Here is a 27,573-nt window from a genome sequence, read left to right on the forward strand (position 1 = left end):
GTAGCTTCCTTTAAAAGCAACAAAATGAGTAGTTAAGACTTCAGAAATAGAACTAAAATCATGGGACAGGAAGAGGATTGGTTCTTCGAGCGAAGGATTCCTGAAAAGCCAAGAAATAAGGTTTCTAGCAAGGCCTCTGTCAAGAGTTATTTATGACCTGCCTAGATTGTCACACTGCCACACCGTATATAGCAGCTCCAGGAGGAGATGCGAAGTCCAAAGAGAAGACATCCAGCCCAGCGAGAATATACAGATTCCAGAGCCAACCAAATCCCAAGGTGAAATTGCTTCAGCCTTGCCAAAAAAAAAAAAAAAAAAAAAAAAAAGGTATTTCCCGTAACTGACTTCAGTAATACGGTCAGTAGAGAATAATGAAGCTGAGACAGTGTCATTATTCCACTGAAAAAGGAAAATTCTGGGGCTAAAGGGATTCCATCAGGCTGGAAAAATAAGAAGCCTAAATAGCTTCAGAACACCGTCCAGCAAAATGTGAACACTGAATACTAACTAGGATCAGCATCCAAGACTCTTCAGCTTTTTGTGTTAGTTGGGAGAGTAACATATATGTAATCTCCATCCCTATATGCAAAAAGGAAGAATCATTTGCAGAAAGATAACAATACTAAGATTTAAAACCAACTGTTGCTATCAGAGTAACTAACAACTTGTCGCACAAAGCAATGTTTGTCATATTTATGACAAAGGTGTTTACATCACTTTCAGCAAAAGCTATTCCGATGGGAGCAATGCTTTTCCCCCACCTCAGTCATGGGGATTGTACAGCCGCAGCCAGCAGGGAGACTGGCTATCCAGGCTGGGGCTGCAGCCAAGCAGCCCAGTACAAGAGACATTGCATCCTTTTTAACCTCACTGTTAGCAAACACAAGAGAGAAAAACCTCACACCCTCAAAGCTGAATGGAGAAGAAAAAAATAATTTCATTTCTGTCCTAACACAGTGGTTTAAAAGTCTCATCCTTCTGCAGAGTGATGCTCCTTCATCACAAAGACTCATTTCTCATTCAATAAAAGAATCTCTTTGCTGTCTTATCTGTGCCTTCTCATTTGTTTCTCCAACCTTCTATTTTTAATCAACCATACTGCTTTTTGGGAAGATGCTTATAAAAAAACCCCTAAATTATTATGTGCTGCATGGTGCCCTTAAATATTAAAATTAGAGAGTCTCTCCCTGTCTTTCTCTTATCATCAATCTTAAAGTTAAACGCACAAAAACCATTTTATCTTCTTTGTCCAACACCTTGTATTCCTTCCCAAAAAGCGTGGGGTTTTTATCTCTGAAATTATTGTTACACGCTTGAACTAAAGACTCACCACTACATTATTATGGCAACAAAAATAATATTGCTTTAGACAGTACTGTGGGGGCAAAAGAAATAAATACAGTAACCCCTACATGATCCAAAGTTAGTTTTCATGCAGAAACTATCATTACGTTTTCTGAAGTCTTGGGACACTGGTAGAACCTACTACAGAAAGTGCAATCACAGCTCCATACTTCTGTCAAACGTCACTCAAGCTTTAAAAAGCATGATTAAAAAAAAGAAAAAAACGCACACTAATACTCAACAAGTCTGTTGACAACGTGGTATTGTCAGACTTACTACTCCAGTGTTAGCGCCACAGTGAATCGCTCCCACGAGTTTTGGCAAATCCTGATAGTGCAACAGAGGTGCAAGGTGACATCGGGCAGAACCCCAAAAGCACTGATAGAGCTGGTTCAATACTAAGCTTTGACCTACTCAGGGACAGCACAGAAATAAGACTTACCAGCTAAATCCATGAAGTCAAAACATATGTTACTGGGAGCTGCACCGGCACTAGCAGGGAATCGCAATGACAGTAAAATAAAAGCACTATTTTTTCTGACTATCATCAAATGGGATCTAATCTGGACTTTAAGGTGTTGTTTTTACATCTTTAGTCAATTTGTCTTCCATTTCCAAGAATCCCACAATGTAGGCAAGGCCAAAGGTCAAAATCAAGGGGTAGATTCTGAGTTGACAGTAACAAGGTTATGGTGGATAGGGAGTAGAGCGGGGAAAAAAAAAAAATAATCAAAAGTCTCTGAGTATAAATTCACCGGTTGATCAACACCACTGCGGCATGACCAGCCATTTAGAAAACAGTGAGCACATTCCCAATAATTTCAAAGCAGCATAGATTTAATTCCAACATACAGGGCAAAAAACCACTATGTGGACAAAAGGTTGCAGATCTATGATTTTTAACTTGACAATGTAATTAATGATCTTCTTCATTAACTGATGACCATTTGCTTTGCAATAAAATAAAATCTTTTATTTTTAGGTGGCAAGATAAGACTGAAAAAATAGAAGAGAGCATTAAGTATTTGGCCATAAAAATGAGGTAAAGCAGCTATTTAAAAAATGGCTGGCAGTCTCTGGCAAAGGTTAGAAATACTTAGTCAAGGCCTCATTAGGTCCCACTGCTCCCCTGCTCTACACATCCAGCCTATTCCCCTGAGCTGGCAGACACATTTAATGATGCCAGCCTCCTCTGTTCCCAACATTTACCTCCAGGCATTGGCTTCACAGAATGGACAAAGTATGGTTGAACAGGATGAAGCTTTCACACACAAATTACCTTTGCTTACATAAAAAAAATTTACAGTAGAAATGTTATTCAAAAATTGGAACTGGATTCATGGCTCATTTCCTCCTTGCCTGTGCCCCAGTCCAAGAGAAGGATTTTGTAGGTCCAACACAACCTTTGTAGTCTGTATTAATAGATACCATCCTATGTCTCCCTGTGTTCTGGCTCCAAGCATACAGTACAGTAATTAATACAAGCAGCATCTTCTCTAGCAGAATATTTATATAAGAGTACATGGAAAAGGTCCCTGCAGTTAACTTTCTACAAGCTCTGCTTTCTCTTCTGGCCAAACAGTCCTTCCCCTACAAGCACACTATTGCACAACACACTATGTACTTTAAAGTGAGCAGGAGACGGGAATTATTTCCTAGGCTGCTCTCCTCCAACTCTTTGAATGCTTCTAGGTGCAGCTATTTGGCAGTTCAACTTTTCTTCTTGCTTTTCATACCTCCCAGAAAAAAGTACAGTGGTGTCCTCAGAGAAGGCGGCACTCAGACAGATCTGTAAAACCAAATACAAATCCATCATCTCAACAAGTCAATTAATTAAGCAGCTAGGCATGGCTGGAAGTGACCTGCTGGGAGAGACAGTGGTAAACTTCTCATGTAGTATACAAACTCTATGAAGACCAAAAAACTCAGAGCAGTAAAGAGCAAAGGAAGCATTAATCATTATTATCACTGGAAACACCATGAAGCTTATCTTAAAAGTTAAACAACCACTTGAGAAGAGCAGCAATTCTCTCTAGTGCATTGCCTGGATTATTTTACTGCTATTGATCACTAAATCATCACAGAAAGAGAGAAAGGCTTGGCATTCTTTGGTTGTTAGGGGCTCATCTGACATCATTAGAAGCTCATCTAACAGCTCTGTAATGTCTCCAGCCATCTCGGGTCCTTCCAGAACGATGCTTAATACCTCCCTGATGTCTGGAGTCTTAAATGCTTGTGAAGTTAGCTTCTCCAGCCTTTTCTAGAGGGGATTTAAAATTATAATTGCAGTGGAACTGCCACTAACAATACAGCTGAGTGACAGGTACCCCAAATACTTTATTGACGGACTAAACATCTTTTACACAGCAAACAAAACATGCATCCTACATGAAGTGGCGAAACAATTAAAAAACCCAAACAGACAAAAAACACAGTATTTTCAAAAATATGGAAGAGGGAGGAAATCTTCAAGTTTTGCAACAGAGTGAAGTCTGGTGTACAGATTAATGAATAGCCAAGACCCCTAACTAGAAGTAACTGGCAATATCAAGTTATATAAACATGCATAGTCTTTGCATCTCTTCTACAATATTATTCTCTTTCATACAATTTACCTCCATATTTGCATTAACCCATTAATTACTTTATTGGAGCATAATAAACCCAAAGGGATAATGCAATGTTAGACCCAAACATTGTCCATGGATTCAGAAATCAACCCGTAACTGGAAACATCCAAAGTTCCCAAAGAGAAAATGCACTATGAACAGCCACTAAAAATACAAATAAGCATGACAACCAACCACTAAAAAACCCCAAAAAAACACCAAGACACAATCAGATTCATGTACTGTTTTATTAATTCAACAGTATAGTTGATATTTTACATATATAGTCAGGAAGATTAAAGAACAATTTCCTCTGCCCAAACTGCAAGTGGTATTTTTCCTTAGGGGACATTTATTGGTCCTGTCCTGAAAGATGCCATTCATCTACATCTGCCAATACTCAGCACTCAAAGATACCGTTCTCTTCTGATATTGAGAGTTTTGCCAAAGGCTCCTCAGTAGTCTTTTCTATCTAAATACAGTATGGATCAAATCCTACTTCAATGCAACAGGCCTAAATAAGAATCAACAAAGTCTCAGGCCTGCAACACTTCTGCACAAGCAATTCTGTTGGCACAAGGGAGCTCTGTATTGCAGTTTGCCACAGCAGAACAAGATAGTCTGCACCTCTCTTCTTCCTCAGAGAGCAACACACAGAGCAGCTTTTTGCAGAAACTGCCAGCTCAGGCCGAAGGTAAGCACACCAGTTTTCCAGTGAACCCACCGCCCTAGGGATGCGATGTTTGCTCTTTTGCATTCTGTGGTCATTCTGACACATTTTTTTCATCTCCATCTTCCAAGAAAAGGGCCCTTCTTGGCCTTGGTCCACACAGAATCTGATTTTGATTAAGAACTAATGCAAATTGCTATATAGACAACCTAGTACCAACTGTAGTTTTAGCTAACTCCTGACAACTACATCAGTTTAAAATCATGACTTGTCTATACACAATTTCTTTTTAAAAAAATCCTTTTAAATAAACCATTGTAACTCATATTTACAGTAGGCCAAAAAGAGTAGGAGATACCTGAAAGTACTACTTGCAATATAGGCAAGTTATTTGGCAGTGAAAATCATACTTTGCCTTCTTATACATATACCTCTGCTGCAACACTGAATTGAAATAGCTTTTTTTTCCTTTTCCTTTGGAAAAGAAGTTGTATTTTGCAATAATTACCAAGTTTAGCTCTTGAGTTCACTAAAGGAAACAACGTTGCCATTTCCCACTGCTAAAGTTATGTAATAATGCAAAATTTAGTCTAAAAAGTCCATTTAACATGTTCTGTGAATTTCTATTAGCATGCAAAATATATGTGATACATATAGGTAGATGGATGGGAAGATAATAAACTGAGCAAGCAGAACTATGTTCTTTTGAACATACAGATATCCAGACACGTAAACACTTCAGTGTTTTCCTTGAATGGTATTTGGAGAACTGTGCAATATGTACTCCTGGCTGCAATATGCCACAACACAAGTTGGAGACATTCTGCAATCCCTCAGTAGGTGTACAGAGAGATAAACAAAGTAAATGGCATTTCAAATGAAAGTAAAAATTCTGGATTATACCACATCTAAACCACGTAACTGCTGCATCTCAGCAGGGTCGTATCCTGTGTCTCACAACTATTCAAACAAGACAGAAAATGCTGCAACCTTTTTACGTTAGAAAGCTGATCGTTCCTCTCCTCTCCCAGTGTATGGAACACTGTGCCCACACTGTTCCTTTCAAATCCTCAAATTTCTAAAAACGATGCCAAATGCACTTGCAGTAGGATATAGCTCAGTTTATTCGAGCTGAGTATCTTCAGAGAAGTTAAAAGGCGGTCTGAAGGAAACATGCGGTTCCCTCTTGCAGAGAAGGAATATGTGGAAGCCAGATACCAGCTATATGCCAATTTTCTTAAGAAAGCTAAGAAATGTTATGGTCCTCTCCTATTTGTAAAGCAAGGCACTGCTATAAGACAGGGTGTACCCTTAAGCTTTGGGGTTTTGACTTCACAGAATGTAAGTCCTGATTCTTTGAAAAGCAACAGAATTGCTCTCTTCTCCAGACATCATAGGCACTGCCACAAGTGGGCACCAGCAAGGTGCAGCTTCCCAGCACCTCCGTTTCCTTTGCATTGCTCTGCAGTCACCCCGCATAATGTGCTCTCTGTTCCTCGTTCAGTCTCATCTCTTCGTGGTAAATGGGATCATCCACCCAGCATCAGCTCACGTCTAAACATGAGCCTGGGCATTAGTCCTTAGAAAGGTGAGCTCTTCAGGCAAAGCGACAGTCCTCTTAATGACTCTCCAACAGTTGCAAGATTTTGTGACAAGCGCTTCCATGTCAGCATTTCACAGCACATGGGACACTGTTACAGGGAAAGATACTTACAATCTTTACACTGAGCAAAGCAAACAAGGATGTTAACCCCATTTCATTAAATTAACCTTTTTTCCTATCACTTAAGCTTTACCTGCTACCCTCACCCATGTTGTCCCAGCACAGCTGCTGAGCCTAGGCAAGGCCTGTTGCTTAACACAGTCACATTTCACTCTCCCATGCCAAAGAATTTACTTCTCCTCCTCCTCTACTGCTGCAACCCAGCTTCTTCTGCAGAAAGACAGCACAGTTCGTGGTCTGCTCTGTGTAATCTATGCTCAGGATAAGAATATAATATAATTTAGGTAACACATAATGGTTAAAAAAAAAAAAAGGGGGTGGTGGGGCAAGTCTTCAAAGTCGGGAGGTATTCCTGCAGGTAACACTCCTCCATAGTGACCAAGAGTACCAGGAGAATGTTCTGACGTCAATGAACGGGCTCTTATTTGATCTCAATGAGATTTGGATCAGCCCCTTGAAGTGAATTTCTTCTAAGCACTATTCCTGTTCATTTGACTCCTGTATCTCACCACTATGTATGAAGGTGCCTCCCTCTTATCCATAAAGATGTAACAAAACCAAAAAATTATTGAATATGAATGGAATTGTTAATATGCATTCAGCACACAGACCCTGCAGCAGCACTGCCAAGCAAATAACTCACAGCAAGTGCATTTGTTTATTAAGTCATCTCTTTTTTTCCTCAGCTCTAATAGCAACTTACTCTTTTTGAGTTTCAAATAAGAACAACTGTTATCTGGAAACAAACCCTTAAAATCCATTCTCCTGTAGTAATGTTGTTCAGGTTTAAAGCAATACAGTTTTGCCTCATCTAGCTCAAAGTAGGATCAGCATAACAAAATTAATAACATTTTAAGAGCCTGAAAAAGAAAATGTCTAAGTAAAATAACTGGGTTTAGTGATTGGCTATTTGTGTTCAGACTAATTCTTCCTCTATTGACGGCAAAGGGAAAATTTCCACGGATTTCAGAGACTGCAGAAACTATGTTTATACTCAAAATCTGCATTGCTTTAGGGAGCAACTGCCACTGCAAATCATAACACAGCAAGAAATTCGCAAACTATATATACTCTGACTTGCATTTTCAAATCATACGCAAGTACAACCAATTTTACATAACACTAGAAGATGGGACTTCCTTCAGGACTCATTCACACAGTGGGTCCAGATAAGGGCAACAAAGCTGGTGAGGGGTCTGGAGAGCAAGTCTTGAGGAGCAGTTGAGGGAGCTGGGATTGTTTAGCCTAGAGAAGGTCTCCCCTCAGCCTCCTTTTACCACTCTCTACAACTACCTGAAAGGAGACTGTAGAGAAATGGGGGAATCGGTCTCTTCTCCCAAGGAACAGGCGATAGGACAAGAGGAAAGGGCCTCAAGTTGTGCCAGGGGAGGTTTAGACTGGATATTAGGAAAAAAATTTTACACTGAAAGGGTTATTAAGCATTGGAACAGGCTGAGTCACCATCCCTGGAGGTATTTAAAAGATGGGTAGACATAGTGCTTAGAGATACGGTTTAGTGATAGTTTTTGTCAGAGTTAGGTTGATGGTTGGACTAGATGATCTGAAAGGTCCCTTCCAACCTAGGCAATTCTACGATTCTATGATATTTCCCAGAAGAAATCTGTATTTACCCCAGTGCCAAGACTTGGGTGCTACCTGCAGACCAAGGCCGGCCCCAGCAGACCTCATGCACAGTGTTCCCAGTGAAGGCTGCACAGCTTCCAGACAGTCTCCAGAACTGGGGTCCCTCTACAGCAGAACACAAAAAGTTTGCAGAAAGTCTTCTTTCATACATTTAATGAATTCCAACATCTATTTTTTAGCCAGTGCTCACAGAATTTTTTATTACAGTATTTATATCAGGTAGCCTGGAGGTGTGTCATACTCCAATGGAATATAATTCTTCTATTAAACTATTACATTTGTTAAATTAATTTAATAAGCTCCTACATAATCTCATTTGGAAAAAGAAAAGAGATCTTGCAGTAATTCATTCATAGTGCTCTCTCCTGATAGCTCTGGCTTGAAGAGATCAGCAGTCACTTTAGCTGAGCAAAATGCAACTTTTAATCAGATATTTATGAAAATTGTTATAAAATTAAATTAAAAGAACAAAGAAAATCAAATCATACAGCTCTTCCAAACAAAAGTACAGCTTATAAAAAAAATATAATGCAAGAACCCAGAACTCATCTACATTTACAATGAGTTGCCTATACTGTACTTTGCAAGCATCTTAATAGAAAAATCTAATATTAAGTAAAACATGATGCTTTTTATTCTTCTGTGCAAATAGCAACAGTAGGCTAAAACTGACAGAATCCACCAAGAATACATCTTCTCTCAAAAAAATTTTCCTGACAACAAAACCAAAATGAAACCACCACTGTGATATTAACTTCTAATGGTAAAACTTGCCTAAACACTATGGGGGTGTGTAAAGCTACATAAGAAATGCCCAAATGACTTTGGTGTCGCCCCGGAATTGGTGGCGAGCTTCACTCAAGAACAGAGAGTTGCAAGGAATTAGATTCAACCACGGAGCTGGCAAAAGCAGGACCAAGACAGCGCTCACTCATCCTCTTCTTGTTCCCTCCACCAGAGCTGCCATAAGTGCTTGCAGCAAAAAAAAAGACCCTCTGGCCTCCTGGCAGCTACCTTGTGCTCTCTTGCAGCGCCCCCCACTCTATCCCAAAACTTTACATCAATCAGCCACCACTCCCCTTAAATACCTACGCACCTCTAGATCTGTACATGCCCCAGAGACCACTGTACCAGAGCAACTGATCCCAGGCAGGAAACTCTTGTTTTTCCATCCTGCAAGGGAGCTCAGTGCTGGGTCTGCACATGGGACCTCCATGGCTCTGCTCCAAGCTCTTGCTCTCAAGTCCTGGTCACTGCCCTTTGCCTTGTTCCTACCCTGCTTGTAGGAACTCTCAGCTGGCTCCTGGCTCCATTGACCAAGCTCCTAGCCAGGCTCCTCAGTTTTATTTCAGCCTTGCCTGCTCCCCATGACAGCCTCTCCTTCCAGAAGCATTTGGATTACATATAATCCAATTTTCTGAACTTCACTTGAGCTTCTAGACATGCTCTCAACCTGTGCAGCCCCATGGCTTTCCCGGCTACTTGAGCACTAGCATCCAATTCCCAATTGAGGAGTTTTACTTCCTCTTGCTATTTACTTCCTACCTTTTCCTTGCAATCATGGTGTAGCTAACATTCTCCTGTGGTCGCTACAACGCACATACTCCCCAAAATGCATTGACTTTATAGTAGAATCCAGTATTACAGAATTTCTTAAATTCATGGGGTCTTTTTCATCAATATTCCTGGCAGAAGTTTTTGTTTGGTTGGTTCTTGTTTTGGTTGGGTTTAGTTTGTCTTTTTTTAAGCAGATACACTTTCTAGGAGATGCATCAACACAAAACACAGAGAAAGGTACACCCAGCATACACAAAAGCAAGATGGATATAGCCATGTTTGCATAAGCAGCAGGCCTCTTAAAGCACAAATGCACCCCACATTTTATTTAACCAACTCATTTTTTGTTGGTTTTCCCCCAAAAACTAACTGAAAGAGCTAAATAAGATAAAAACTTTCTGTAGCTCACAATCAAAACAGATTAGCAATCCCTCAAAACTGATGAATGAAAAATATACTACCCCTACCTATAGTATAATACGGGTCATTAGATCCGACTTATGCTGGGAGGATCACTGCTCAACATAGCTTGACAGACTTTGGGTCCATAAAATAATAAACCATGCGCACTGTATCTGATTCTAGACTTACTTGAAAGGTATGTAATTAAGTAGACAGCTTCATACTGAATAGCCATTAAACAGATATTCTTATTGCCCATTTGGAAGTTGTATCCAAGTTACCGAAACAAAATTCCAGTTAAGAATGATGATTTTGGAGTCATAGTTATCCATCACCCTGCTTCTGTAGCCTTTTACACCCATGTAAATACATGACAAACTCCGCAGTACTCAAACTAATTTCCGCTTTGTATGAATCCCTGAACACGGTACCGGACAGCAAATTTGCCCCTCAAAGAAGTACCAAAGCAGCATGACATAGGTCAAGCAGGAGTGATGAGATCTAGCAGGATGGAGAACCTCTGGGCAATAATCAGTATGAATATAATGAATGTTTTCTGCAGATGTTTTTGCTAGGATTATCCAAGAAGTAGTGTGTCAGTACTCCTCTGAGCATGCAGCTCAGGAGGAGAATCAAACCTCTGCAGTATGCATTTACAGATAGAATATTTTTTTTAAATCCTCTCAGTACAGTAGCAAAGTAGTAATACTTTGGTATCAGTTACCATTTAGACTTTGATACACCTTTTAATAGGCATATCACAATAACATTACCTGATGCATGCCACCCAAAATAATCCCAAGGCTAATTTTGTTGATTCTGGAACAGGAATATTTTAAGTGGCTCTGGAACAGGAATATTTTATCTCAGTTTGACTACAGTTAATTGTTTAAATTAGGGCCTATACACAGTCTTAATGGTCAGAGACTTTCAACTTAATAAATATGTGTTAACAATGAATCAAGACTAAATGAAGTCATTACAATAATCTCAGTAATTTAAACATTTCAGGTAGGGGCTCAATAATCACTAAAACTGCAAATTTCTGCCATAAAAAGATAACCCCAGAAGATAGTGTACATAAGTAGGCTTCGAAACCAAAAATGTTTATGATACAGAAAAATTTAAGAACAAGGCTTTGACTGCAAATACACTTGTACACCAATACATACAAAGATACTGGTCTTCAGAACTTGTTAGTATTTGGTGAAGACATTTAGCCTTTTGCAGAACTTAACATTTTAATCAAGACTAAGTAGCTCCTAAAGTGTCAGGCATGTCAAAATCTCCAAGTCATACTGGGTAAAAGAAAAAAAGCTAGAATACATGTGTAATAAAAAGTTATATTAATCATCACTCCCCATTTCTTAGAAAAATCACCAAGGTATTACCAAAAATTACACCTACCAGGTGCATCCTGTAAAAAAAATAATGTGATGATTAGGTTTACGAGCATGATCAACTAAATGTTTCACCACAGAGGATGCATTATTGCTTCTACAGTAACCGCCTGCATTTGCACATCTACTATGGGGAAGGATAAAAATATATATATATATATATACATACACACACACCATTGACTGAAATAACACATTTTTGTTACAGATGGAATTGATCTCAGTAGAACTACAAAATGAATAAAATATTATCATAAGAAACAGGATTTGCATCTCTCCACAGATACGAAAATTTGGTTTTATTAACAGCAACGTAATGTATTTGGAAAACAGTAGAAAGCATTCATCCATAGCTGCTCTACCCATCAGCACCATTACTCCAAAAGAACATTATTTTTAATCATTATTTGTGTACTTCTGCACAATGGTCTTTGTGCACACATTTTAAAAACAAAATCAACCAGTATCACCAACTTCATCTCCTATTCCTGACCATAACAGGTCCTACCTCTTCCCTAGAAAACCTATAGAATGACGTCCTGAAAAGACCTGCCAGAACTTGTGTCTGCAGATGACAGGACTCACTGGTATCCCACAGAAAGGATATTGTCCCACCAGTTTGAAAAAGGTCACCTTTAGGTAATTTCAGTGGAAGACATTCAAATAAACACCAAATTCAAATAAACACAATGCTATTGTCCATCTCTAACCACATGTTTAATGAGATCACTAGTCATCTGTGCATATATTACGTGCTAGATGGAACCTATTGATAAGAAAACTACCCCAGAGTTCACAGTCAGCATGAAGTTTATAACAAATTTATCTGTTAACACAAGCACTTTGCCCTGGGTGTAAATTGTTGGGGTTTAAGGGTTTTTTTTTTTTGAAAGCACTAACTAAAATTTACACAAATCAGTGTAAAGGCTCCCATTGATTTTTTTAAGAGGCTTTTAGCCAGGCCCCAAGTTCTTCTCGAGCAGAAATTAACTGAAATAACTTTTTTACTTTAGTATTTTTACTTTAGTACAGAGATGGCTGGAAATCGGAATTATTGTATTTTGTGGCAAATCTAACCATCAGAAACAGGAAGTCTAAATTGAACATGATAAATTCCAAGAAATTGAATGGAAAGAAACCTTCACCTATAATTCACAGATTGACTTGGGCATGAGGTACATCTAAAACATTCAGCAGTAAGGGTAAGTAACTCTGGCCCTACACAAGAGAAAAATCTCTGTAAGAAACTTCTCTGGCAAAACTTAGATCCCTGAAAGGCATAAGAAGTTAGGTGAGCCTTCAGGACAGCTTCATAGGATCCATATACCTAAATCCTGCACCTGAATTCCATTTTATACACTTAAGTCTTCAGTGGATTGTGGTCTGCATTGCTACAGATTATTATTATTGATAGCTTGACACAAAAAATCCCACAAGACCTAAGTCCTTCTCAGTACAATGTTATCATCTAAGGCACAGCCATACTGGACCTACCAATGTTGCTTTGTTTTCAGGGAAAAGGTGGGGGTTAAACCCCAATCTGAAATGCCTGCTGCCCTCCATGACAAAGTATCTTAGGGATAAATGTAACAGTGCCATAGAAAAACTGTCCATCTGCAGTGATACTAGCTACTGGATATAATTCATTTGACAAAAGCAGGTCCACAACCAGTGCAGGTTCTGTTCAAACCTGTCTTAAGTAGATGCTTAGGAAAAAAGTGGCGTATAGAATACAAGCGCAGTGTTATAAAAATATTATAAAGACTACAAACGGCTACGCCACAGCAATCCAGAAAAATATCTCCAAAATGCTTCTCTTCTGCAAAGCTGGAAAAAAAACCACAGTAATTCTAAATACCTAATTAACAGAGAAGATTCTTTTCATATCTAAGAAATTTTTTACTCTAGTAATAATGGAAAACAATCTTTTATGTCTCTTAACAGTGTATTTAAGTTCTTCTTAACAAATAGATACGGGTTATCTGGTTAATCTAGGCTGGAATCCCAGATACAGGGGTACATGCATGGGGAGACACGTAAGAAGCAGGAAAGTACAAAGTGATCAGTCCACTGCTGCAGCTTCCCAGTGTTCAACCACTCGTAGTTTAGGGACTTTCTAAGCCAGATGCTTTTGGTGCATTGTGAAGGTCTCCTCCATCAATTTGTCATTTTGAACCTGCTTGAACCCATTTACATTTCTGATTGCCACAGCTTTATGTGGCTGTTAAGTGCATGATTTAATCACACGCTGTGTCAGAAAATACTTTCATTTATTTTAAACCTGCTGCTATGTGACTATCACTGGGTTTCCCCTACTTCACATTCTGTGGAAGAAAGTGAATATCAGTTCCCTGTTTCTCTCTCCACCATGTTTGGGAATTTACATACATTAAAATATCACCCGCCAGTTACCTTTTTCCAGACCACTCTGATTAATTTCTCATTTTGTGTCAGTCTTTCCATGGCTAGGCATGTCATTCTTGCCCTTCTCTATACCTTTTTAAACTCCATTGTATTCTTTAATGTATTCTCTACCTAAATATTTTCCTCTTTTTCTAGGGTACTCATGAATATGGCAAAAAATGTAGTCGTGGTAAAATCACCATTGGGTTACCAACTAATTAATCAGCTTTAATGAATCTTACATAGTCATAGTTTTAGATTATTAAGTACCAAGCATCTAAAAGTAAGCTTACACAGCAAAAAGCTAAGTAAGAGTTACTGGACAATCATGAGAGTCCTGAAAAACTCTATTTAAGACATTTTTTTCAGAAGTAGTCATGTTGCATAGACAGATGTATCATGTATTTAAAACACTTAAATTCTGTCACCGCACTTCAGAACACAAGCTGAAAGAAACTAAGCCTCATTCTTTTTTATTGTAGGTTTGTTTTTTAAAAGCTAAAAACATCACTAGGATAAATACAACTTCTTGAAACAAGACAGCTGGATATCTTGATACACTTCCACTGATGAATTCAACTGCAAAATGCTGATCTCCTTGCTGTTTTTAGACAAGTAGTGTATGACGGGCAAGGACAACTCAACTAACTTTTAAAGAAAAAAAAACAATCCGTGCATGAAACAGAACCAAATAGTCTTTAGAACTTCAGTAGAAAGTCTCATAGCTCTACTGTGACTGAAGTCTGACTCTACAGTTCCTACTTCAGGTTCACTTCATGGACATAGACTGCTGTTACTAACATAATACAGAGCTGTGTTATCTGCTACAGTATCTTGACACAAAGATCCATGAAGAAAAAGAAAAAAAAGAAAAAAACAAACACATGGTCCAAAAAGTTTGTATTGCATGCAAACAAAGCAGAGAGAGCGCCTGATAAGAACTGACAGTGAAATATTTCAGTAAAAAGTAGGCATTACATAACAAATTACCCAGCCTTCCTACCCATTTATTAAAATGTTTGTATGTGGCAATGTCAGAAGGAACATGCCAGAAGGAAAACAACATCAGTCAACCCTGTTTAGAACCCCAGACAGGAAGGCTTGCAAAGCATTACATGTAAAGAAAGAAGAAATCCAGTTCTTCGAGCACTATCTTCCAGTCTTCTGTCCTAAAAGTGGTTGCAATTATCATTTTATTTGCAGACAATTGGCCCTGGATTATGCACAAGGAAAAAAAGAAAAAAAAAAGGGAAATACTTGGCAAATAATTTAGCCAATGCATGGTCCATTTTAGGCTTCTTTGAAAATGGGTCACGTTCTATGCTTTCTTGCCCTTTCTCTGATTTTCTCTCCCAGCCAATATACTCTGTGGACTTCAGGCTCCTCATAGCAAAACCCCTCTCTTGCTCCAGTTTGGTATTAAGACCGTTTACCTCTTCCTTGCATTAACAAAAGAAACAAACCAAAAACACCTAACAACTGATACACATGTATTAGGGAAATTTTCTAAAGCACAAGAGTAGCTACAACTATTTCTCATTAATGCTATTTCAAATTTACCTCAATCTACAAAGCTGTGAATGTTAGCAAAGCAAAATGGGAGTAAAAATAATCCAGCTACATTTTGTTCTTTTTATATAAATGAGTTCTCTTGTTTCTGAAGCCAAATATAGAGCACATAAATGCACTGAAGATTATCTAGAAGGGTTCATATTTTACTTGCAGTATATGCCAAATGTAATTTGCTGCCGGAAGGGTTTTTAAAGCAAGTCCCCACTCAGTCCTTTATACTTCACAGTTATGCTGTGGATGCCAAAACACCCCTATGTAAGCAAGTCTGGCTTCCACTGAATTGCGCTCTCAGATGCTAACCTTGGAACTTGCGGAGTTCTAAAAGATAGCTAAGAAAAAAAATGCTGTTAAAAGTATACTTTGATCATCTAAATCTACAGGATTTTAACTTTTTGCTTAGTTCAGTGAGACCACTCGTGCTTAAAGGACACTTTTAAATAATTGGGAGAGAAATGGGAGAACAGGGCAAGAGTGTTCAACTCTTGCAGAATAAGAGCTTGCCCTTACTGTACAACTGCCTTTGCTTTCTTAAACACCCTTTTTCAGCTTATCTTATGGATGGAAAAAAAAGTGATGGAATACTATTCCGACTATAGATTTATATGAATATATAGCTGTTTAGAGTAAAATAAATATAATAGAACATTGTAGAATTCATTCCCCTGCAAAACATACAATGCTTAAACAGAACTGCTGCACATTAGGGTCCTGAAAAGGCAAAATAAGTTGGGGTTTTATCATCTTAATTCCATCTTAAATTTGCATTCAACACCTGACAAACATTTCCTAGGACATCAGAAATGCCTGAAAGATGCAGACAAATAAGTCATTTAATTCCTATCCCAAGTAAAAGTATTTCCCATTCACTAATATAATGGCAAAGAAAAACTGGGATTCAAAACACTTTTATACACCACTGAGACAACCTTAAGGGAAAATAAAGCTCTGTATGGGCTCCCAACAATAGGCTTTAGAGATGCAAAGCCTGCAAATTCTCAAGTTCAAGTACCTGTTATCAGACGCAACCACGTTACCTAATTTAATTCATCAGCTTAACAACTAAATTTAAGATGAATTATGGTATTTTTAATTCCATTTCTATCGTAAGACCATTCCAGACCCTTACAAGTGATTAGAATAATCTTCTAGTTTCCAGACTGGATCTATGCATAGGCATCCTTTGTTCTAAAGGCAACGCTGTCCTAGAAATCAGATTTTCCCCTCACACAGTATTCAAACCATTAACCTTATCAGCCCAGCCCAGTTCTCGTTCTTTGCACCTGCTCCAACTTGAATGCACCGTTCCTAAGCACAGGAAAACTGAGTTTCCCCAGTATTTCAGATGAGGTCTTAACAGTTCTTTATATAACAACATTAATACTTCCTTATCGCTATCAGAAATCTATCTGCTGATAAACACCATCTCAGGATGGATCTCAAGAAATTTCCTCCAGTTGTAAGACAGGTCATTATCACTCTCAGTAGTATTGCTAAATATCAACCTGTAGTGAAAATGCCGCCCAGACATTAAAACTTATCTACCATTTGTGACATTAAAGCACATCTACCACATCGCATTGGCATTGTCTGTAAAAATAATTATATGTTCTTTAATTTAAATCCAAGACTGTGTATTTGCAATTTTTGAAACCTTCACACAATTCCCAGGAGAAAAATACTATTTCCATACCAGAACACTTACAGAACTTTGGTCCTGATTTAGTAAAGCATTTACGTAACTTCAGATGGGAAGCACTCCCATCACATTCAGCAAATGCCTTTGGAAGACGAAACCCATACTTCAACGCTTTGTTGGACTTCATGTGTTAGTATTTCACGGTGGAACTTTCAAAGGATCCTCGAGGCTCTTTTGCACTTAACTAACTCGGTCTCCTCTGAATGTTAAAGCTTTAAAATGCAAAAAGCAAATATTTTGTTTATCTGTTCTTCCTTTGAACAGATATACCAAGCTCTAAGAGCTAAGCACGCGTTCTTTGCTTCTTGCCTTGAGCTAGAGCTCTGGCCAGTGCCTTCACACATTGGCAGAAGTGAAGTCGCATTTCCCACTGTTCTCCCAATACCTTCCAAATGCAAATCACTACAAGAGAATCACGTGTGACCATATGCTAAATTAAGTTTGCCCAGGAGACTTCATTCATCGTCTCCCCAGAAACTAGCAATTAGCCTACGTACTTGCAAGGAGATACCATTTAATTCGAAACCACGTCGTTTATTCTTAAAAATTAAACTGGAAAAAAAACCCCAAAGAGATAAACATAATCATAAGGCCATTTTCCTCACCAGATTATAACAAAGACGGAGGCTTTTAAGATCACACTCGACCTGTTAATTTCACATCAAGGGTGTTAAACACACGGTGCTGCTCCGCAGCAATATGTACTACAGTCAGCCTCCAAGCACGCCTTCTGTTAATTTGTGACACTGCATATTTTGCTCCTCAAGAGCAAAGGAAACCGTCGCTGCAGAAGCTACTTATTCTGCCTCCAGGTGCCTCATAAATATTAAACAGGAACAGATACGAGCTGCTCCACAAAAACTTTTCAACTCCTTGGGAAGCTGCCCCGCCGCGAAATTCTCGGGGCAGGCAGGAGCGGGGGCGGCACCCTGACACCTCTCACCCCGCCGCCGACCAGCTCCGGACCCCGCTCCCCCGGGACCCCCGAGGCCACCCCCCGCAGCCGCTCGGTGCCGGGTCGCGCCTTCCCACGGAGGGCTCCGGGAGGCGGCGGCACCGGAGGGTGTCTTCAGCCCGGGCAGCCCAGCGGCGGCGGGACCCGGCGGAAACTTCCCGCCCGTACCTTGATGATGCTGCTCCTCCGCGGGGTGGCCTTGGCTGCCTCCAGCAGGCAGGCGTCGGGGTCGGGGACTGCCGCCGGTGCCAGGCTGCCTCCGGGGAAGCGCTCGGCGGCACCGACGGCCGCGACGCCGCTGCGGCGCTCCCGCCTCCTACCCGCCGCCACCGGGGCGTCCAGCGAAGCCGGTTCGAGCTCCTCCTCGGCACGGTGTGCGGCGTCGGGAGGGGCTCGGCCCGCCGCCGGCTGCTCCCTGCTGCCGGCAGCCTCTGCCATCGCCCCGCCGAGCGGTGTCAACTTCTCCAGGGCGCCGAGAGGGCGGGAGGGGGACACACGGACGGCGTCCCGCGGCGCTCCCCTCACGGCGTGGCGGCGGCAGCAGCAGCAGCAGCGCCAACTTTCCCCGGAGGAACCATCCCCGTCCCCCGCAGCTGAGGGTGCCGGGAGGGACGGCACGAAGTGTCGGGGAAGCGGGGCGGGCGCGGCCGCGGGGAAGCGCCGTGTGCGGGGCGGTGCAGGCAGGAAGCGCCGCCGCGGCACCGCTCTGTTGTGACAGGAGCCCGGGCGTGTTTTGACAGGCGGCGTTGACGGACGGGGCGCCGGGCCACTCAGGGCGGCGGCGGCCCGCCGGGGGCGCCGCGGCGGCCAATAGGCTTGCGGAGGGGGCGTGCCCGCGGGACGCCTGGATGGGCGTTCTGGGCGGGTGCGCGGCGGCGAGCGGTCGAGGGGCAGGTAGGGCTGTGGGTGAGCGGGCGTGAGGGGCGGTAGAAAACCCGATCGCGCGCACCGCAGCTCCGAGCCGAAAGGGGGAAAAGGAAGCGTTCAGGCGGCTGTCCCGGCTGCCCGTTCGGAGCGCGGCCGGGGAGAGGCAGGGACGGCGCCGTTAGCGAGGGAGCGCTGCCGCCGCCAGCCGCAGGGCTGGGGGCGTGAATTGGAAGCGCCGCGTTCAGGCGCCGGTTGCCGAGGGCGGGCCAGCGGGGCGGCTGCGAGGCGTGAGGAGGGTGTGTGTGTGTGTCTCGGAAGACTCACGTTGGGACGCTCCATCGCTTGAAAATGAGACCCAAACGACGCCAAGTCATGCGGGGCTGCGACTCGGCCGCCTTCTCCCCTCAGCTCGCTCCCTTCACGGCCGCCGGCCCGGCGCAGGGTCCCGCACCCGCCGCGCCCCTCGCAGCCCCGGCGCCCGCGGGGCCGGCGGCTCCCGCCGTTGCAGGGGCAACACCGCCCCCTGGCGGCGCGGAGCGGCGGCCGGTTCCCGCTCCCGCAGCGGCCCCGGCACCAAGTACCGGCAGGTCCCGGGGTGCAGCGCCTCAATACGAGGCGGAGAAGAGAAGCCGTGCGGGAAAGGTCCCCGGCAGCCAGGTCATGAGCCGTGGTCCGCCATGGAGGGTTAGTGCGAGGGTGGTGCTGTCCTTTGCAGTTCTTCAGGTGGTAATTAGTTATCATGAGGTTATCTACATGGAGACGTCAGGAAAGACAGGGTGAACGCAGCAGAGGCAAAAGCATAGGAAAAAGGAAGGTAGGGAAGGCAGATGAGAAAAGGGGGCCTGCAAGAAAGCTGGACAGGGACTTTTTACAAGGGTATATAGTGATAGGACGAGGGATAATGGCTTCAAACTGGAAGAGGGTAGACTTAGATTAGATATTGGGAAGAAATTTTTCACTGTGAGGGTGGTGAGGCACTGGAACAGGTTGCCCAGGGAGGTTGTGGATGCCCCATCCCTGGAGGTGTTCAAGGCCAGGCTGGATGGGGCTTTGAGCAGCCTGGTCTAGTGGGAGGTGTCCCTGCCCATGGCAAGGGGGGTTGGAACTAGATGATCTTTAAGGTCCCTTCCAACCCAAACCATTCTATGATACAAAAGATGAAAAATAGGAGGGGTAGGGCTGAGAAAGCTGATAGTGACTGGAAATGTAAGACTATTCAAAAATACAGCTATTGGCTTTAAAGGCAATAAAACTCAGTGGAAAAATTAATTTCTCTCTGGTTTCTAAAGTAATTTCCTAATGCAAGTGTTGGGCGTCTGTTGGCAGTCAATGATTAAGCATGAAAGAGTAAGAGGTAACCTTACCCCAGCCAGTCATTAGCTATTAACAAATGCCTAGCTACAGGACATAATTGCCACTTAAAGGATATGAAATTTATCCTCTCTATATAGACAATATATACTATTTATAATTCAACATAAAACCCCATGACTTCTGTCAACGTTACCAAGGCATTTATCATGTTCAACACAAAGAAATGCTAATTAAGGGACAGATCTAAATACCACTGAACTTTTTTTCATGAGCTTCCATCTACATTTGATGTAAAAAATATGTCATAATACATGTATACAAGTTATTTTTTGGGTTTTTTTTTCAGTGAGAGAGGCCACAAAATAAGTAACCCTAAAAGACTATACAAAATATTGACATTGAATAAACATTTATCTTAAAAAATACTGGAGATAAAAGACTGGTAAGGGAGTGGAGGACTCAACCCCAGCCTCCATTGTGTGAGAGAGAGAACATGATACCAAGTCATTGCAACAAACAGGGGGGAAAAAAAAGAACTAATAAAAGCTCATGGTTACATATCCACATACCATCACACAGACTGACCTAAGACGACTAATTTAAACGCAATTAAAAGGATAATTACCATGCAGTATGTTATCAGAGGGAATTATTACTTCATGTAGAAATATGTTGCAGCTTTTTCATTTATTTTGTGAAATCATATGAAGCTTAAATCACCAGTTTAATTATTTGGGAGCAGCAAAAGTACTCTCATAGCTGAAATCTGCTGCATCTACCAGAAACTGTTCGCAGCGTGTTGCACAGACAGATGCATATAACATATTAAAGAACTTTATGCTTTCTAAGATATGTCTCACACATTCCAGATTTGTTGTCAAATACATTTGTCTTCTGAGATCAAAAGTTTAAAATCATTTAATTCTCACCTTCAATTACAACCTTTGAAATCTGAAGTCTTTAACTGTAAAGAGTCTACTGGGAGCCTACGGATTTTAAGTTTCATAAACATCAAGCCTACAGGGAATACAAAACAAAGCATATTTGTTTTGTTCACAAGATGCAGAGGTTTTAGAATTAGGTATGGTATAGCTAAGAGAGAGTTTAGTTAAACTTCTCTCCAAAAGAGAAGAAAAGATTGACTTTTTTAGAACCATGTTTCTGACTATGCATCTCTGGATGCTTCTGTTTGTAAATGTGAAGAACCATGAATTACGAAGGAACAGAGCAATTGGTTTCGATACTTTTCAGTATCTAATTTAAAAAAAGAGAGTTAACAAAAGGAAGCTTTACACTAAAAATGCTTGCATAGAAACTAAAAAAAATCAAGATTGCTTGGTGATAACTGTATTTTACAGGTTTCCATATTCAGTTTTCAGATGATCTGATGCAGCCCACTGCGCAAAGACACTGCAGTACTGTCTACAATTACTTGAGATAGGCACAGATTTTCAAGAACAGTCAAAGAATTCACTCAAGCTAAGAAAGGCGAGATGATAGATAAAAAAATCTATTTGTGTTTGCCTGAACACATGAGTCAGCAAGTGCCTGCAGTGTCTATTTTAATGCGTTTTTTTGTACACTCAACTTACTCCATCCTCAAGGCACACAATTGTTCCTTAGTGGGCATATTTTGTATCATAAAACAGAAAAATACACTCGTCCTGGAGCTGTGCTGGAGTATAGCTTACATAAGCCAGTACTTTCCACCTAGATAGTGCATTTTGGGAAGCTCTTCAAATTAAGTGTTCTGCTGGGAGCTGAAAGTGTGCTCCTGTACCAATTGACCATGGCTGATGAAGTGTGAAAACTGACATTTTTTCCTGTGTCAGGAACATCTAATTTGCAAGGCTGGGCAAGAGCAATAGGGAACAAGTTGTAATTTCTTCAAGTATGCATTCACAATGATAGCAAATCATAATTCATTTAAAAATTGATGATACTTATATAAAGCTATTGATGAGAAAATTTATTGCTAAGTAATTCTTCGTGATTTTTTTAAATCTCAGTGCTTATTGTGTCTGTGCTGTTATATCATGAACATGATATTATAAAACAAAAAGGCATGTTAATGATATAATTTATTTATACAAAGTTGTACTTGTTATTAAGCTTCATTCAGGTTTTGACAAGACAATGCCAAGTCATATTTTGGCTATAAAACTATTATTAAGTTTTTAGGTAGGGAAAAAAAACAATTCAAGTTGGTATAAAGCAAATATAGTCAAAAGGCCATAATCTTTAATTTAAAACACAGTGTGTATGTTTTTAATTTTTGTTAAATTTAAAAAATATTTACACTACTTGATTCAATGCCTCCTAATTTTTTTGTTAATTCTTGTTTTGTCTTGACTCCTACTTTGTTGAAAAAGCCTCACTATACTTGTACACCTTGTACATCTTACTTTCTAGATAGTATAAATGTTGTGTCCTCTCTAACTTAGCAAGAAGTACTTTTGTGATATGCCTCTATCTTAACGATGTTTTTGTTCCAGATGAAGTCACCGATGAATTCTTTTCACTGTCTGATAGTACTTTCAGCCTAATCCAGTGTTTTTAATTAGAATGCTGCAGTTATGGAAGAGTCCTGCTAATTCTTAGCTCCGAGGAATAACCCTTTATTTTAGCAGTATTGTTTTCCCAAACAGATAGGCCAATTAAGTATGAGAAAGGGTAAAATCAGCACCTCAATTAGGTCATCCTATTTTACATCCATTGCTTACTGCATAGATACAGGCCCAAGCCCTTGGAGTGGAATGTTTTGCTTTCTATATGGACATTAGTGCATATGAAAAGATCATCAGCCACCCAAAAGTTAGCAAACACCAGAATTAAGGTTAGTGGTCCTAGTGCAGTTTAATATCCTTTGGTGGGCATGTTGCAATCATGTAAAATGCTCTAGGACTGCAGCTCCTCCCACTGCATGGGATAACCCCTGTGAATGACTCTGCTTTCCTTACCTTGACACCTAACCCAGTTCTTCTCACCTTCCTCCAGGCACATTTGCTGCACACACCTCCTTGTCCTCCAAGCTGTAGCAAGGTGTTCTGGCACTCAGGGTCTGTTCTCCCTCCTCCACCTACCTGGATCCTCCTAGTTACTGCTATGATCTTTTGCTCACCGGCTGCCATGGACCACGCAGCACAGGAGCCCTGGGAGTACTACTGGACACCCTTGCCAGAATGGTTGTGGCATTTTTTTGCCACCATTGGGGGTACTTCTTTCATTGCTCCTGCTATGGACTTGCTTTATCCATTTGCTCTCTCTCCTGCAGACTCAGTTCTTACCACTGTGTGTTCGACCAACATAGCTTCCTTCACCCTCAACGTGGGCATAGCAATGGGTCACGACAAGCAAGAGGGAGAACATAGTTGCTCATGGATCTGCTGCTTGACTTTGAACATGGTACAGCACAACTGCTCCGCAGCTGCAAAGAAGATTGAGTGGAGCCTGGGTTGGGTAATGCCCGGCACGAACAAGAGAGTAAAATCTGAGATATAGAGATTTTGTAAACAAATTTTTCAGAGGCATAGCAAGTAGCAACATTTGAACGAAAATTTGTAGACAAGAAAGATGACAGCCCTGATAAGGAAGTGGCTCTTCTACCAAATTTAGCATCGGTTGTAAAAGAAGGTGACATTAGAATTTTTTTAAGGGAGGATGGTAAAATGTCATGTGTCGGTTTGTTTTTGTAAATAGCTAAAAACATTTTTTCCCTATTCTGATTTTCAAGGGTAGATGTTTGACAAGAATCCAATTCCCTTACATAAACAAAGAATCACAACATGAGCCATAAACCCATCTTCAAATTTTTGGCCAAAGTGATTGAAGTTCAGGAAGTTAACAAGTAATTGAAAATGGACAGCATCAGATAATCCCAGAACTGGTGCTACAACCTAGGCAAAACATAGAATTTATTTATTTGTGCAACTAGTGAAGCTTTCTCAAGTTCCCCACATTAGTTGCTAGTTGCTTAAGTTTAGGGGAGGGAAGAGAAGGTATGTTGTATGCATTATAACAGAAATTGCCTTGAGGATTTGGAGGAGTCTTAAAGATGAATTCTTATTCAGGTCTAATGATACTTAATGGCTTTTGTTTAAGGTAGGTGGTAATTTCACTTAATGAGAACATTTACCAATGACTGTCTTTTTCACAGAGCTCTTTTTAACTCCTCTGATCATTGCTTTTAGCATTTCTTTGTCTGTGACACATACATAGAAATCTAACTGTAGTTGTTGCTACCTTTCAGGCTATGTGAACTTACTTGTTAACTGCTATGAACAGTATGATCCAATAGGTGTACGCCATTTCCCCCTTTCTTTGGTAATTACCTATCAACAGGTACAATTTCATGCCAGCATACTATGTCACAGCCTTTCACATCCTTGCTCGCTCAATGGATATATTCCGTTTTAGAAATGTACATGGCACCATGGTTGCCACTTAGATGCAATTTTTTGGGAACATCTGGATTACCATGAACTGTGCAGCTGCTGGGGAAGCAGCATTAGTGTTATATGATACTCCTAAAACAGGAATTATATTCCTGAGGATAGGAAACATTCTAGTAATATCCCAATTAAAAAGCTACTGTTATGGCCTCTAATCCTGCCACTTCAGAAGAAAATTGCTAGCAATGTCAGCAGTAGCCATATTCATATTTACTTCACAGTTAAAGACTTTGCAGGAAATTTGGTCAGTATACCAAGCATGGAATTTAGGCTATTCTTCTACCTGTTAATCAGACACACAACCTTCCTCTTAGCGTGCGCTCTCTGAAAAATTTTGCATTGCTTAACTAGGTTCAGTCATAAACAAGTTAGTCATGTGCAGCCTGGACCACTGAGGAGATATGCATTAGCCCGACCATCGGGAGAGAAGACTACTCATTTGGAATTCTTTCTGGGGGCTCCTGACAATGATGTGAGGAAAAGTATCAAATAATCTAATAGGAGTGGATCTGTACAGGGAGAGCATTGGTACTGAGAGCCCAACATCCACACCATAGGCATTTTAGGTGGGGGTTACTTGGGAAAAGCCCTAGTTCAGTCCCATGGATGGAACAGCTGCACATTAGAGTACTGTAGTGGCATTCGTGGGGCACAAAGCCTCTTTTCATTTCAACTGAGAAGAAGTTAGTTTGCACACTCAGAAACTGCTCCGGGATGTGAACCTAGTAGATAAGTTAGGGTGATTGGGAGATTTGCTTCAAAATTCCACCCTTGATACAACTGATAAAGCAGATGCACGGAAAGTATGTCAGCATTAGAAGTACATCGCTACCTTGAGATCCCCCGTGCTTGACCGGCTACCCAGGGAGAGAGTATAAAGAGCTACACCCATATCTGCCTCATTTCAAAGAAAGCTGGTTTCCTTTGAAAAAAGCCAAGGCAGTGTTTCCCAGCAATATTTTTGATAGTTTCTACACTAGCTTAAAGTGGTAGTAGATGCGAGCAGAGAACAGGTATCCTTTTTATACTAGAACTAAAGTTATAGGTAGACTTTGGCCTAGCCCTTGATACCACTTCCAAATACAAGCTTACCTGTGGCTAGGTAGAGGGATTTGAAAACTTGCTAAAAACATTTATGTCTGGTTGTTTCTCATGCATGCAAATTTGGCCCATCTTTCTTTTTTTGTTAGAAAAAAGTCATCGCAAAGAAAAATGAAAAAAAAAGCTATATAATTACAATCAAAATGTAATCCTCAAAATAACTTAAATTCCTCTGGTATTAATTGAACAGGATTTTAAGAAGGTTCAAAATACTTTCCATCAGGAATGAAGTATATTTAATCTTTTATTGTAAAATCTCTTGTTCCTTAATGTCAGGTTAGAAGATAATCTAAGAATATGGAAAAGAAAGGCTAAGGACTAATCTATGTAAGCTTATTTTCCTGAAATTTGCCACTGTGGGAGTACTAATGTGCATAAATTGAAAGCATTGTTAAGCACTGTTTATCTATATCTTTTCTGAGTTGGGTTAAATAAGCTGCTAGTTAAAATCCATAGCCTATACTAAGTCCCACAGCAGAATTGGCAAAAGTGAATCATTCTGCAAATAAAAGGCCAGGAGAGTTTTAGTCCCAAATGCAGAGATTTACAGATAAAGCCACAATAAAAGTGGAAAAATATACCTGTGTTGGGCAAACTTAAAAGGCATCTATTCACATTGTGAATTGGAAGAATCCTCTAATTCTAAGCATTTACCCTTTTTTCATCTAACCTCAAATGTACAGACAGACTCAGTAGCAAGATTTGGGGAGATTAAAAATTAAAGTGTATTAACTCTTCAGGCTATGCTGCTGTCAAAAGCCAGCAGGACTTTTCACATATATACTCTGCAAGTGTGATATGTCCAAAGATGCCAAGAAGTGTTTTTATGAGCAGATACTATACACAATGAGGCTCAGTGAACCATACTTCAACAGAGCACTACTCAAAGGTTTGAAATTTTGAGGAAGATAGGAAAAAGGAAAGGAAGAATGTCTCTTGTTTTGTAAATCCCCGGGTCCATAGAGTGGGCCCAAATTTATGCTGAATTATTTCCTAAGAGCCACTACAAGTAAATCAATTTGAATTTAAATTACGTATCAGTCCAAATACTTTGAAAGCCTTGATCTGAATGGAAGGCAAAAGGTAAAACAGAACTTCCAGAGGAAGAGATTGTATTCTACAAAATGCAGAAAGAGAGTGAATTGCAAATTTAGCAAAATAAAAAAGAAACAAATTTTAAAATCCCCTAATCACTCACACAGGCAAGGTAAGTGATCTTATAAAGCTTGATTCTAACTGAAACATTAATATTGAAAAATCTCTTCACATTACATAAAAGTAACTCAAATTTAGTGTTAAGTCAAGTAGGGAAAGATTAGCAATCCTTTTTAAAAATCAGTCTTTATGTTTTTGTTCTTCCTACATATCTAATAATATTTTAAAAATAATAGAAATTTTCAGAGGAAGGGGCATTCTTTGTATAGCTATTTGTGATCTGCAGATGAAATACTGTATTTCACTATACAAGTAGATTATGATGAAGTGTTGCCCATTAAAGTTTGCCAGCTTTATTTCTCTAAAATTGATTAATCAGATTAATTGATTAATCTCAAATTGATTTATCGGAAACCAAGTATTTAAAAAAGAATATCAAAGTCTGAGCTTGTACTTTCATCTCTGCAACTGGTATTTTACAGTTGCAATTCTCCTTTTCACCATTAAATTCCACATTCATTTCAATCAGCTGACGTGGAAAGTAAAACAAACCATAATGCATAGAATGAGACCAAGCATAAACTTTTCTTCCTGTTCTCAGCTGCACTCCTCCCATTTCAGTTCTGTTTTGCCTCTTATTAGGTGTACTTAACTTATATAAAGGAGGAAGGAAAACACTGGAAAAGACAATACTTCTTGATATGTTTGAT

General features: G+C 40.4%; 1 protein-coding gene across 1 annotated transcript in view; it reads right to left on the reverse strand.

Annotated features, from left to right (window-relative positions):
• The window catches only part of PLCL1 (phospholipase C like 1 (inactive)), a 216,387-nt gene extending 197,719 nt beyond the window's left edge, over positions 1-18,668 (reverse strand). The window contains exon 1 of the mRNA XM_054209423.1: positions 18,144-18,668. Within this exon, the coding sequence (XP_054065398.1) occupies positions 18,144-18,413 (270 nt within the window). The 5' untranslated portion in view covers positions 18,414-18,668. The remainder of the gene's footprint in view (positions 1-18,143) is intronic.
• Between the last annotated feature and the right edge of the window lie 8,905 nt (positions 18,669-27,573).

Source organism: Rissa tridactyla, chromosome 7, assembly GCF_028500815.1.
Source record: "Rissa tridactyla isolate bRisTri1 chromosome 7, bRisTri1.patW.cur.20221130, whole genome shotgun sequence".
Taxonomy (NCBI): domain Eukaryota; kingdom Metazoa; phylum Chordata; class Aves; order Charadriiformes; family Laridae; genus Rissa; species Rissa tridactyla.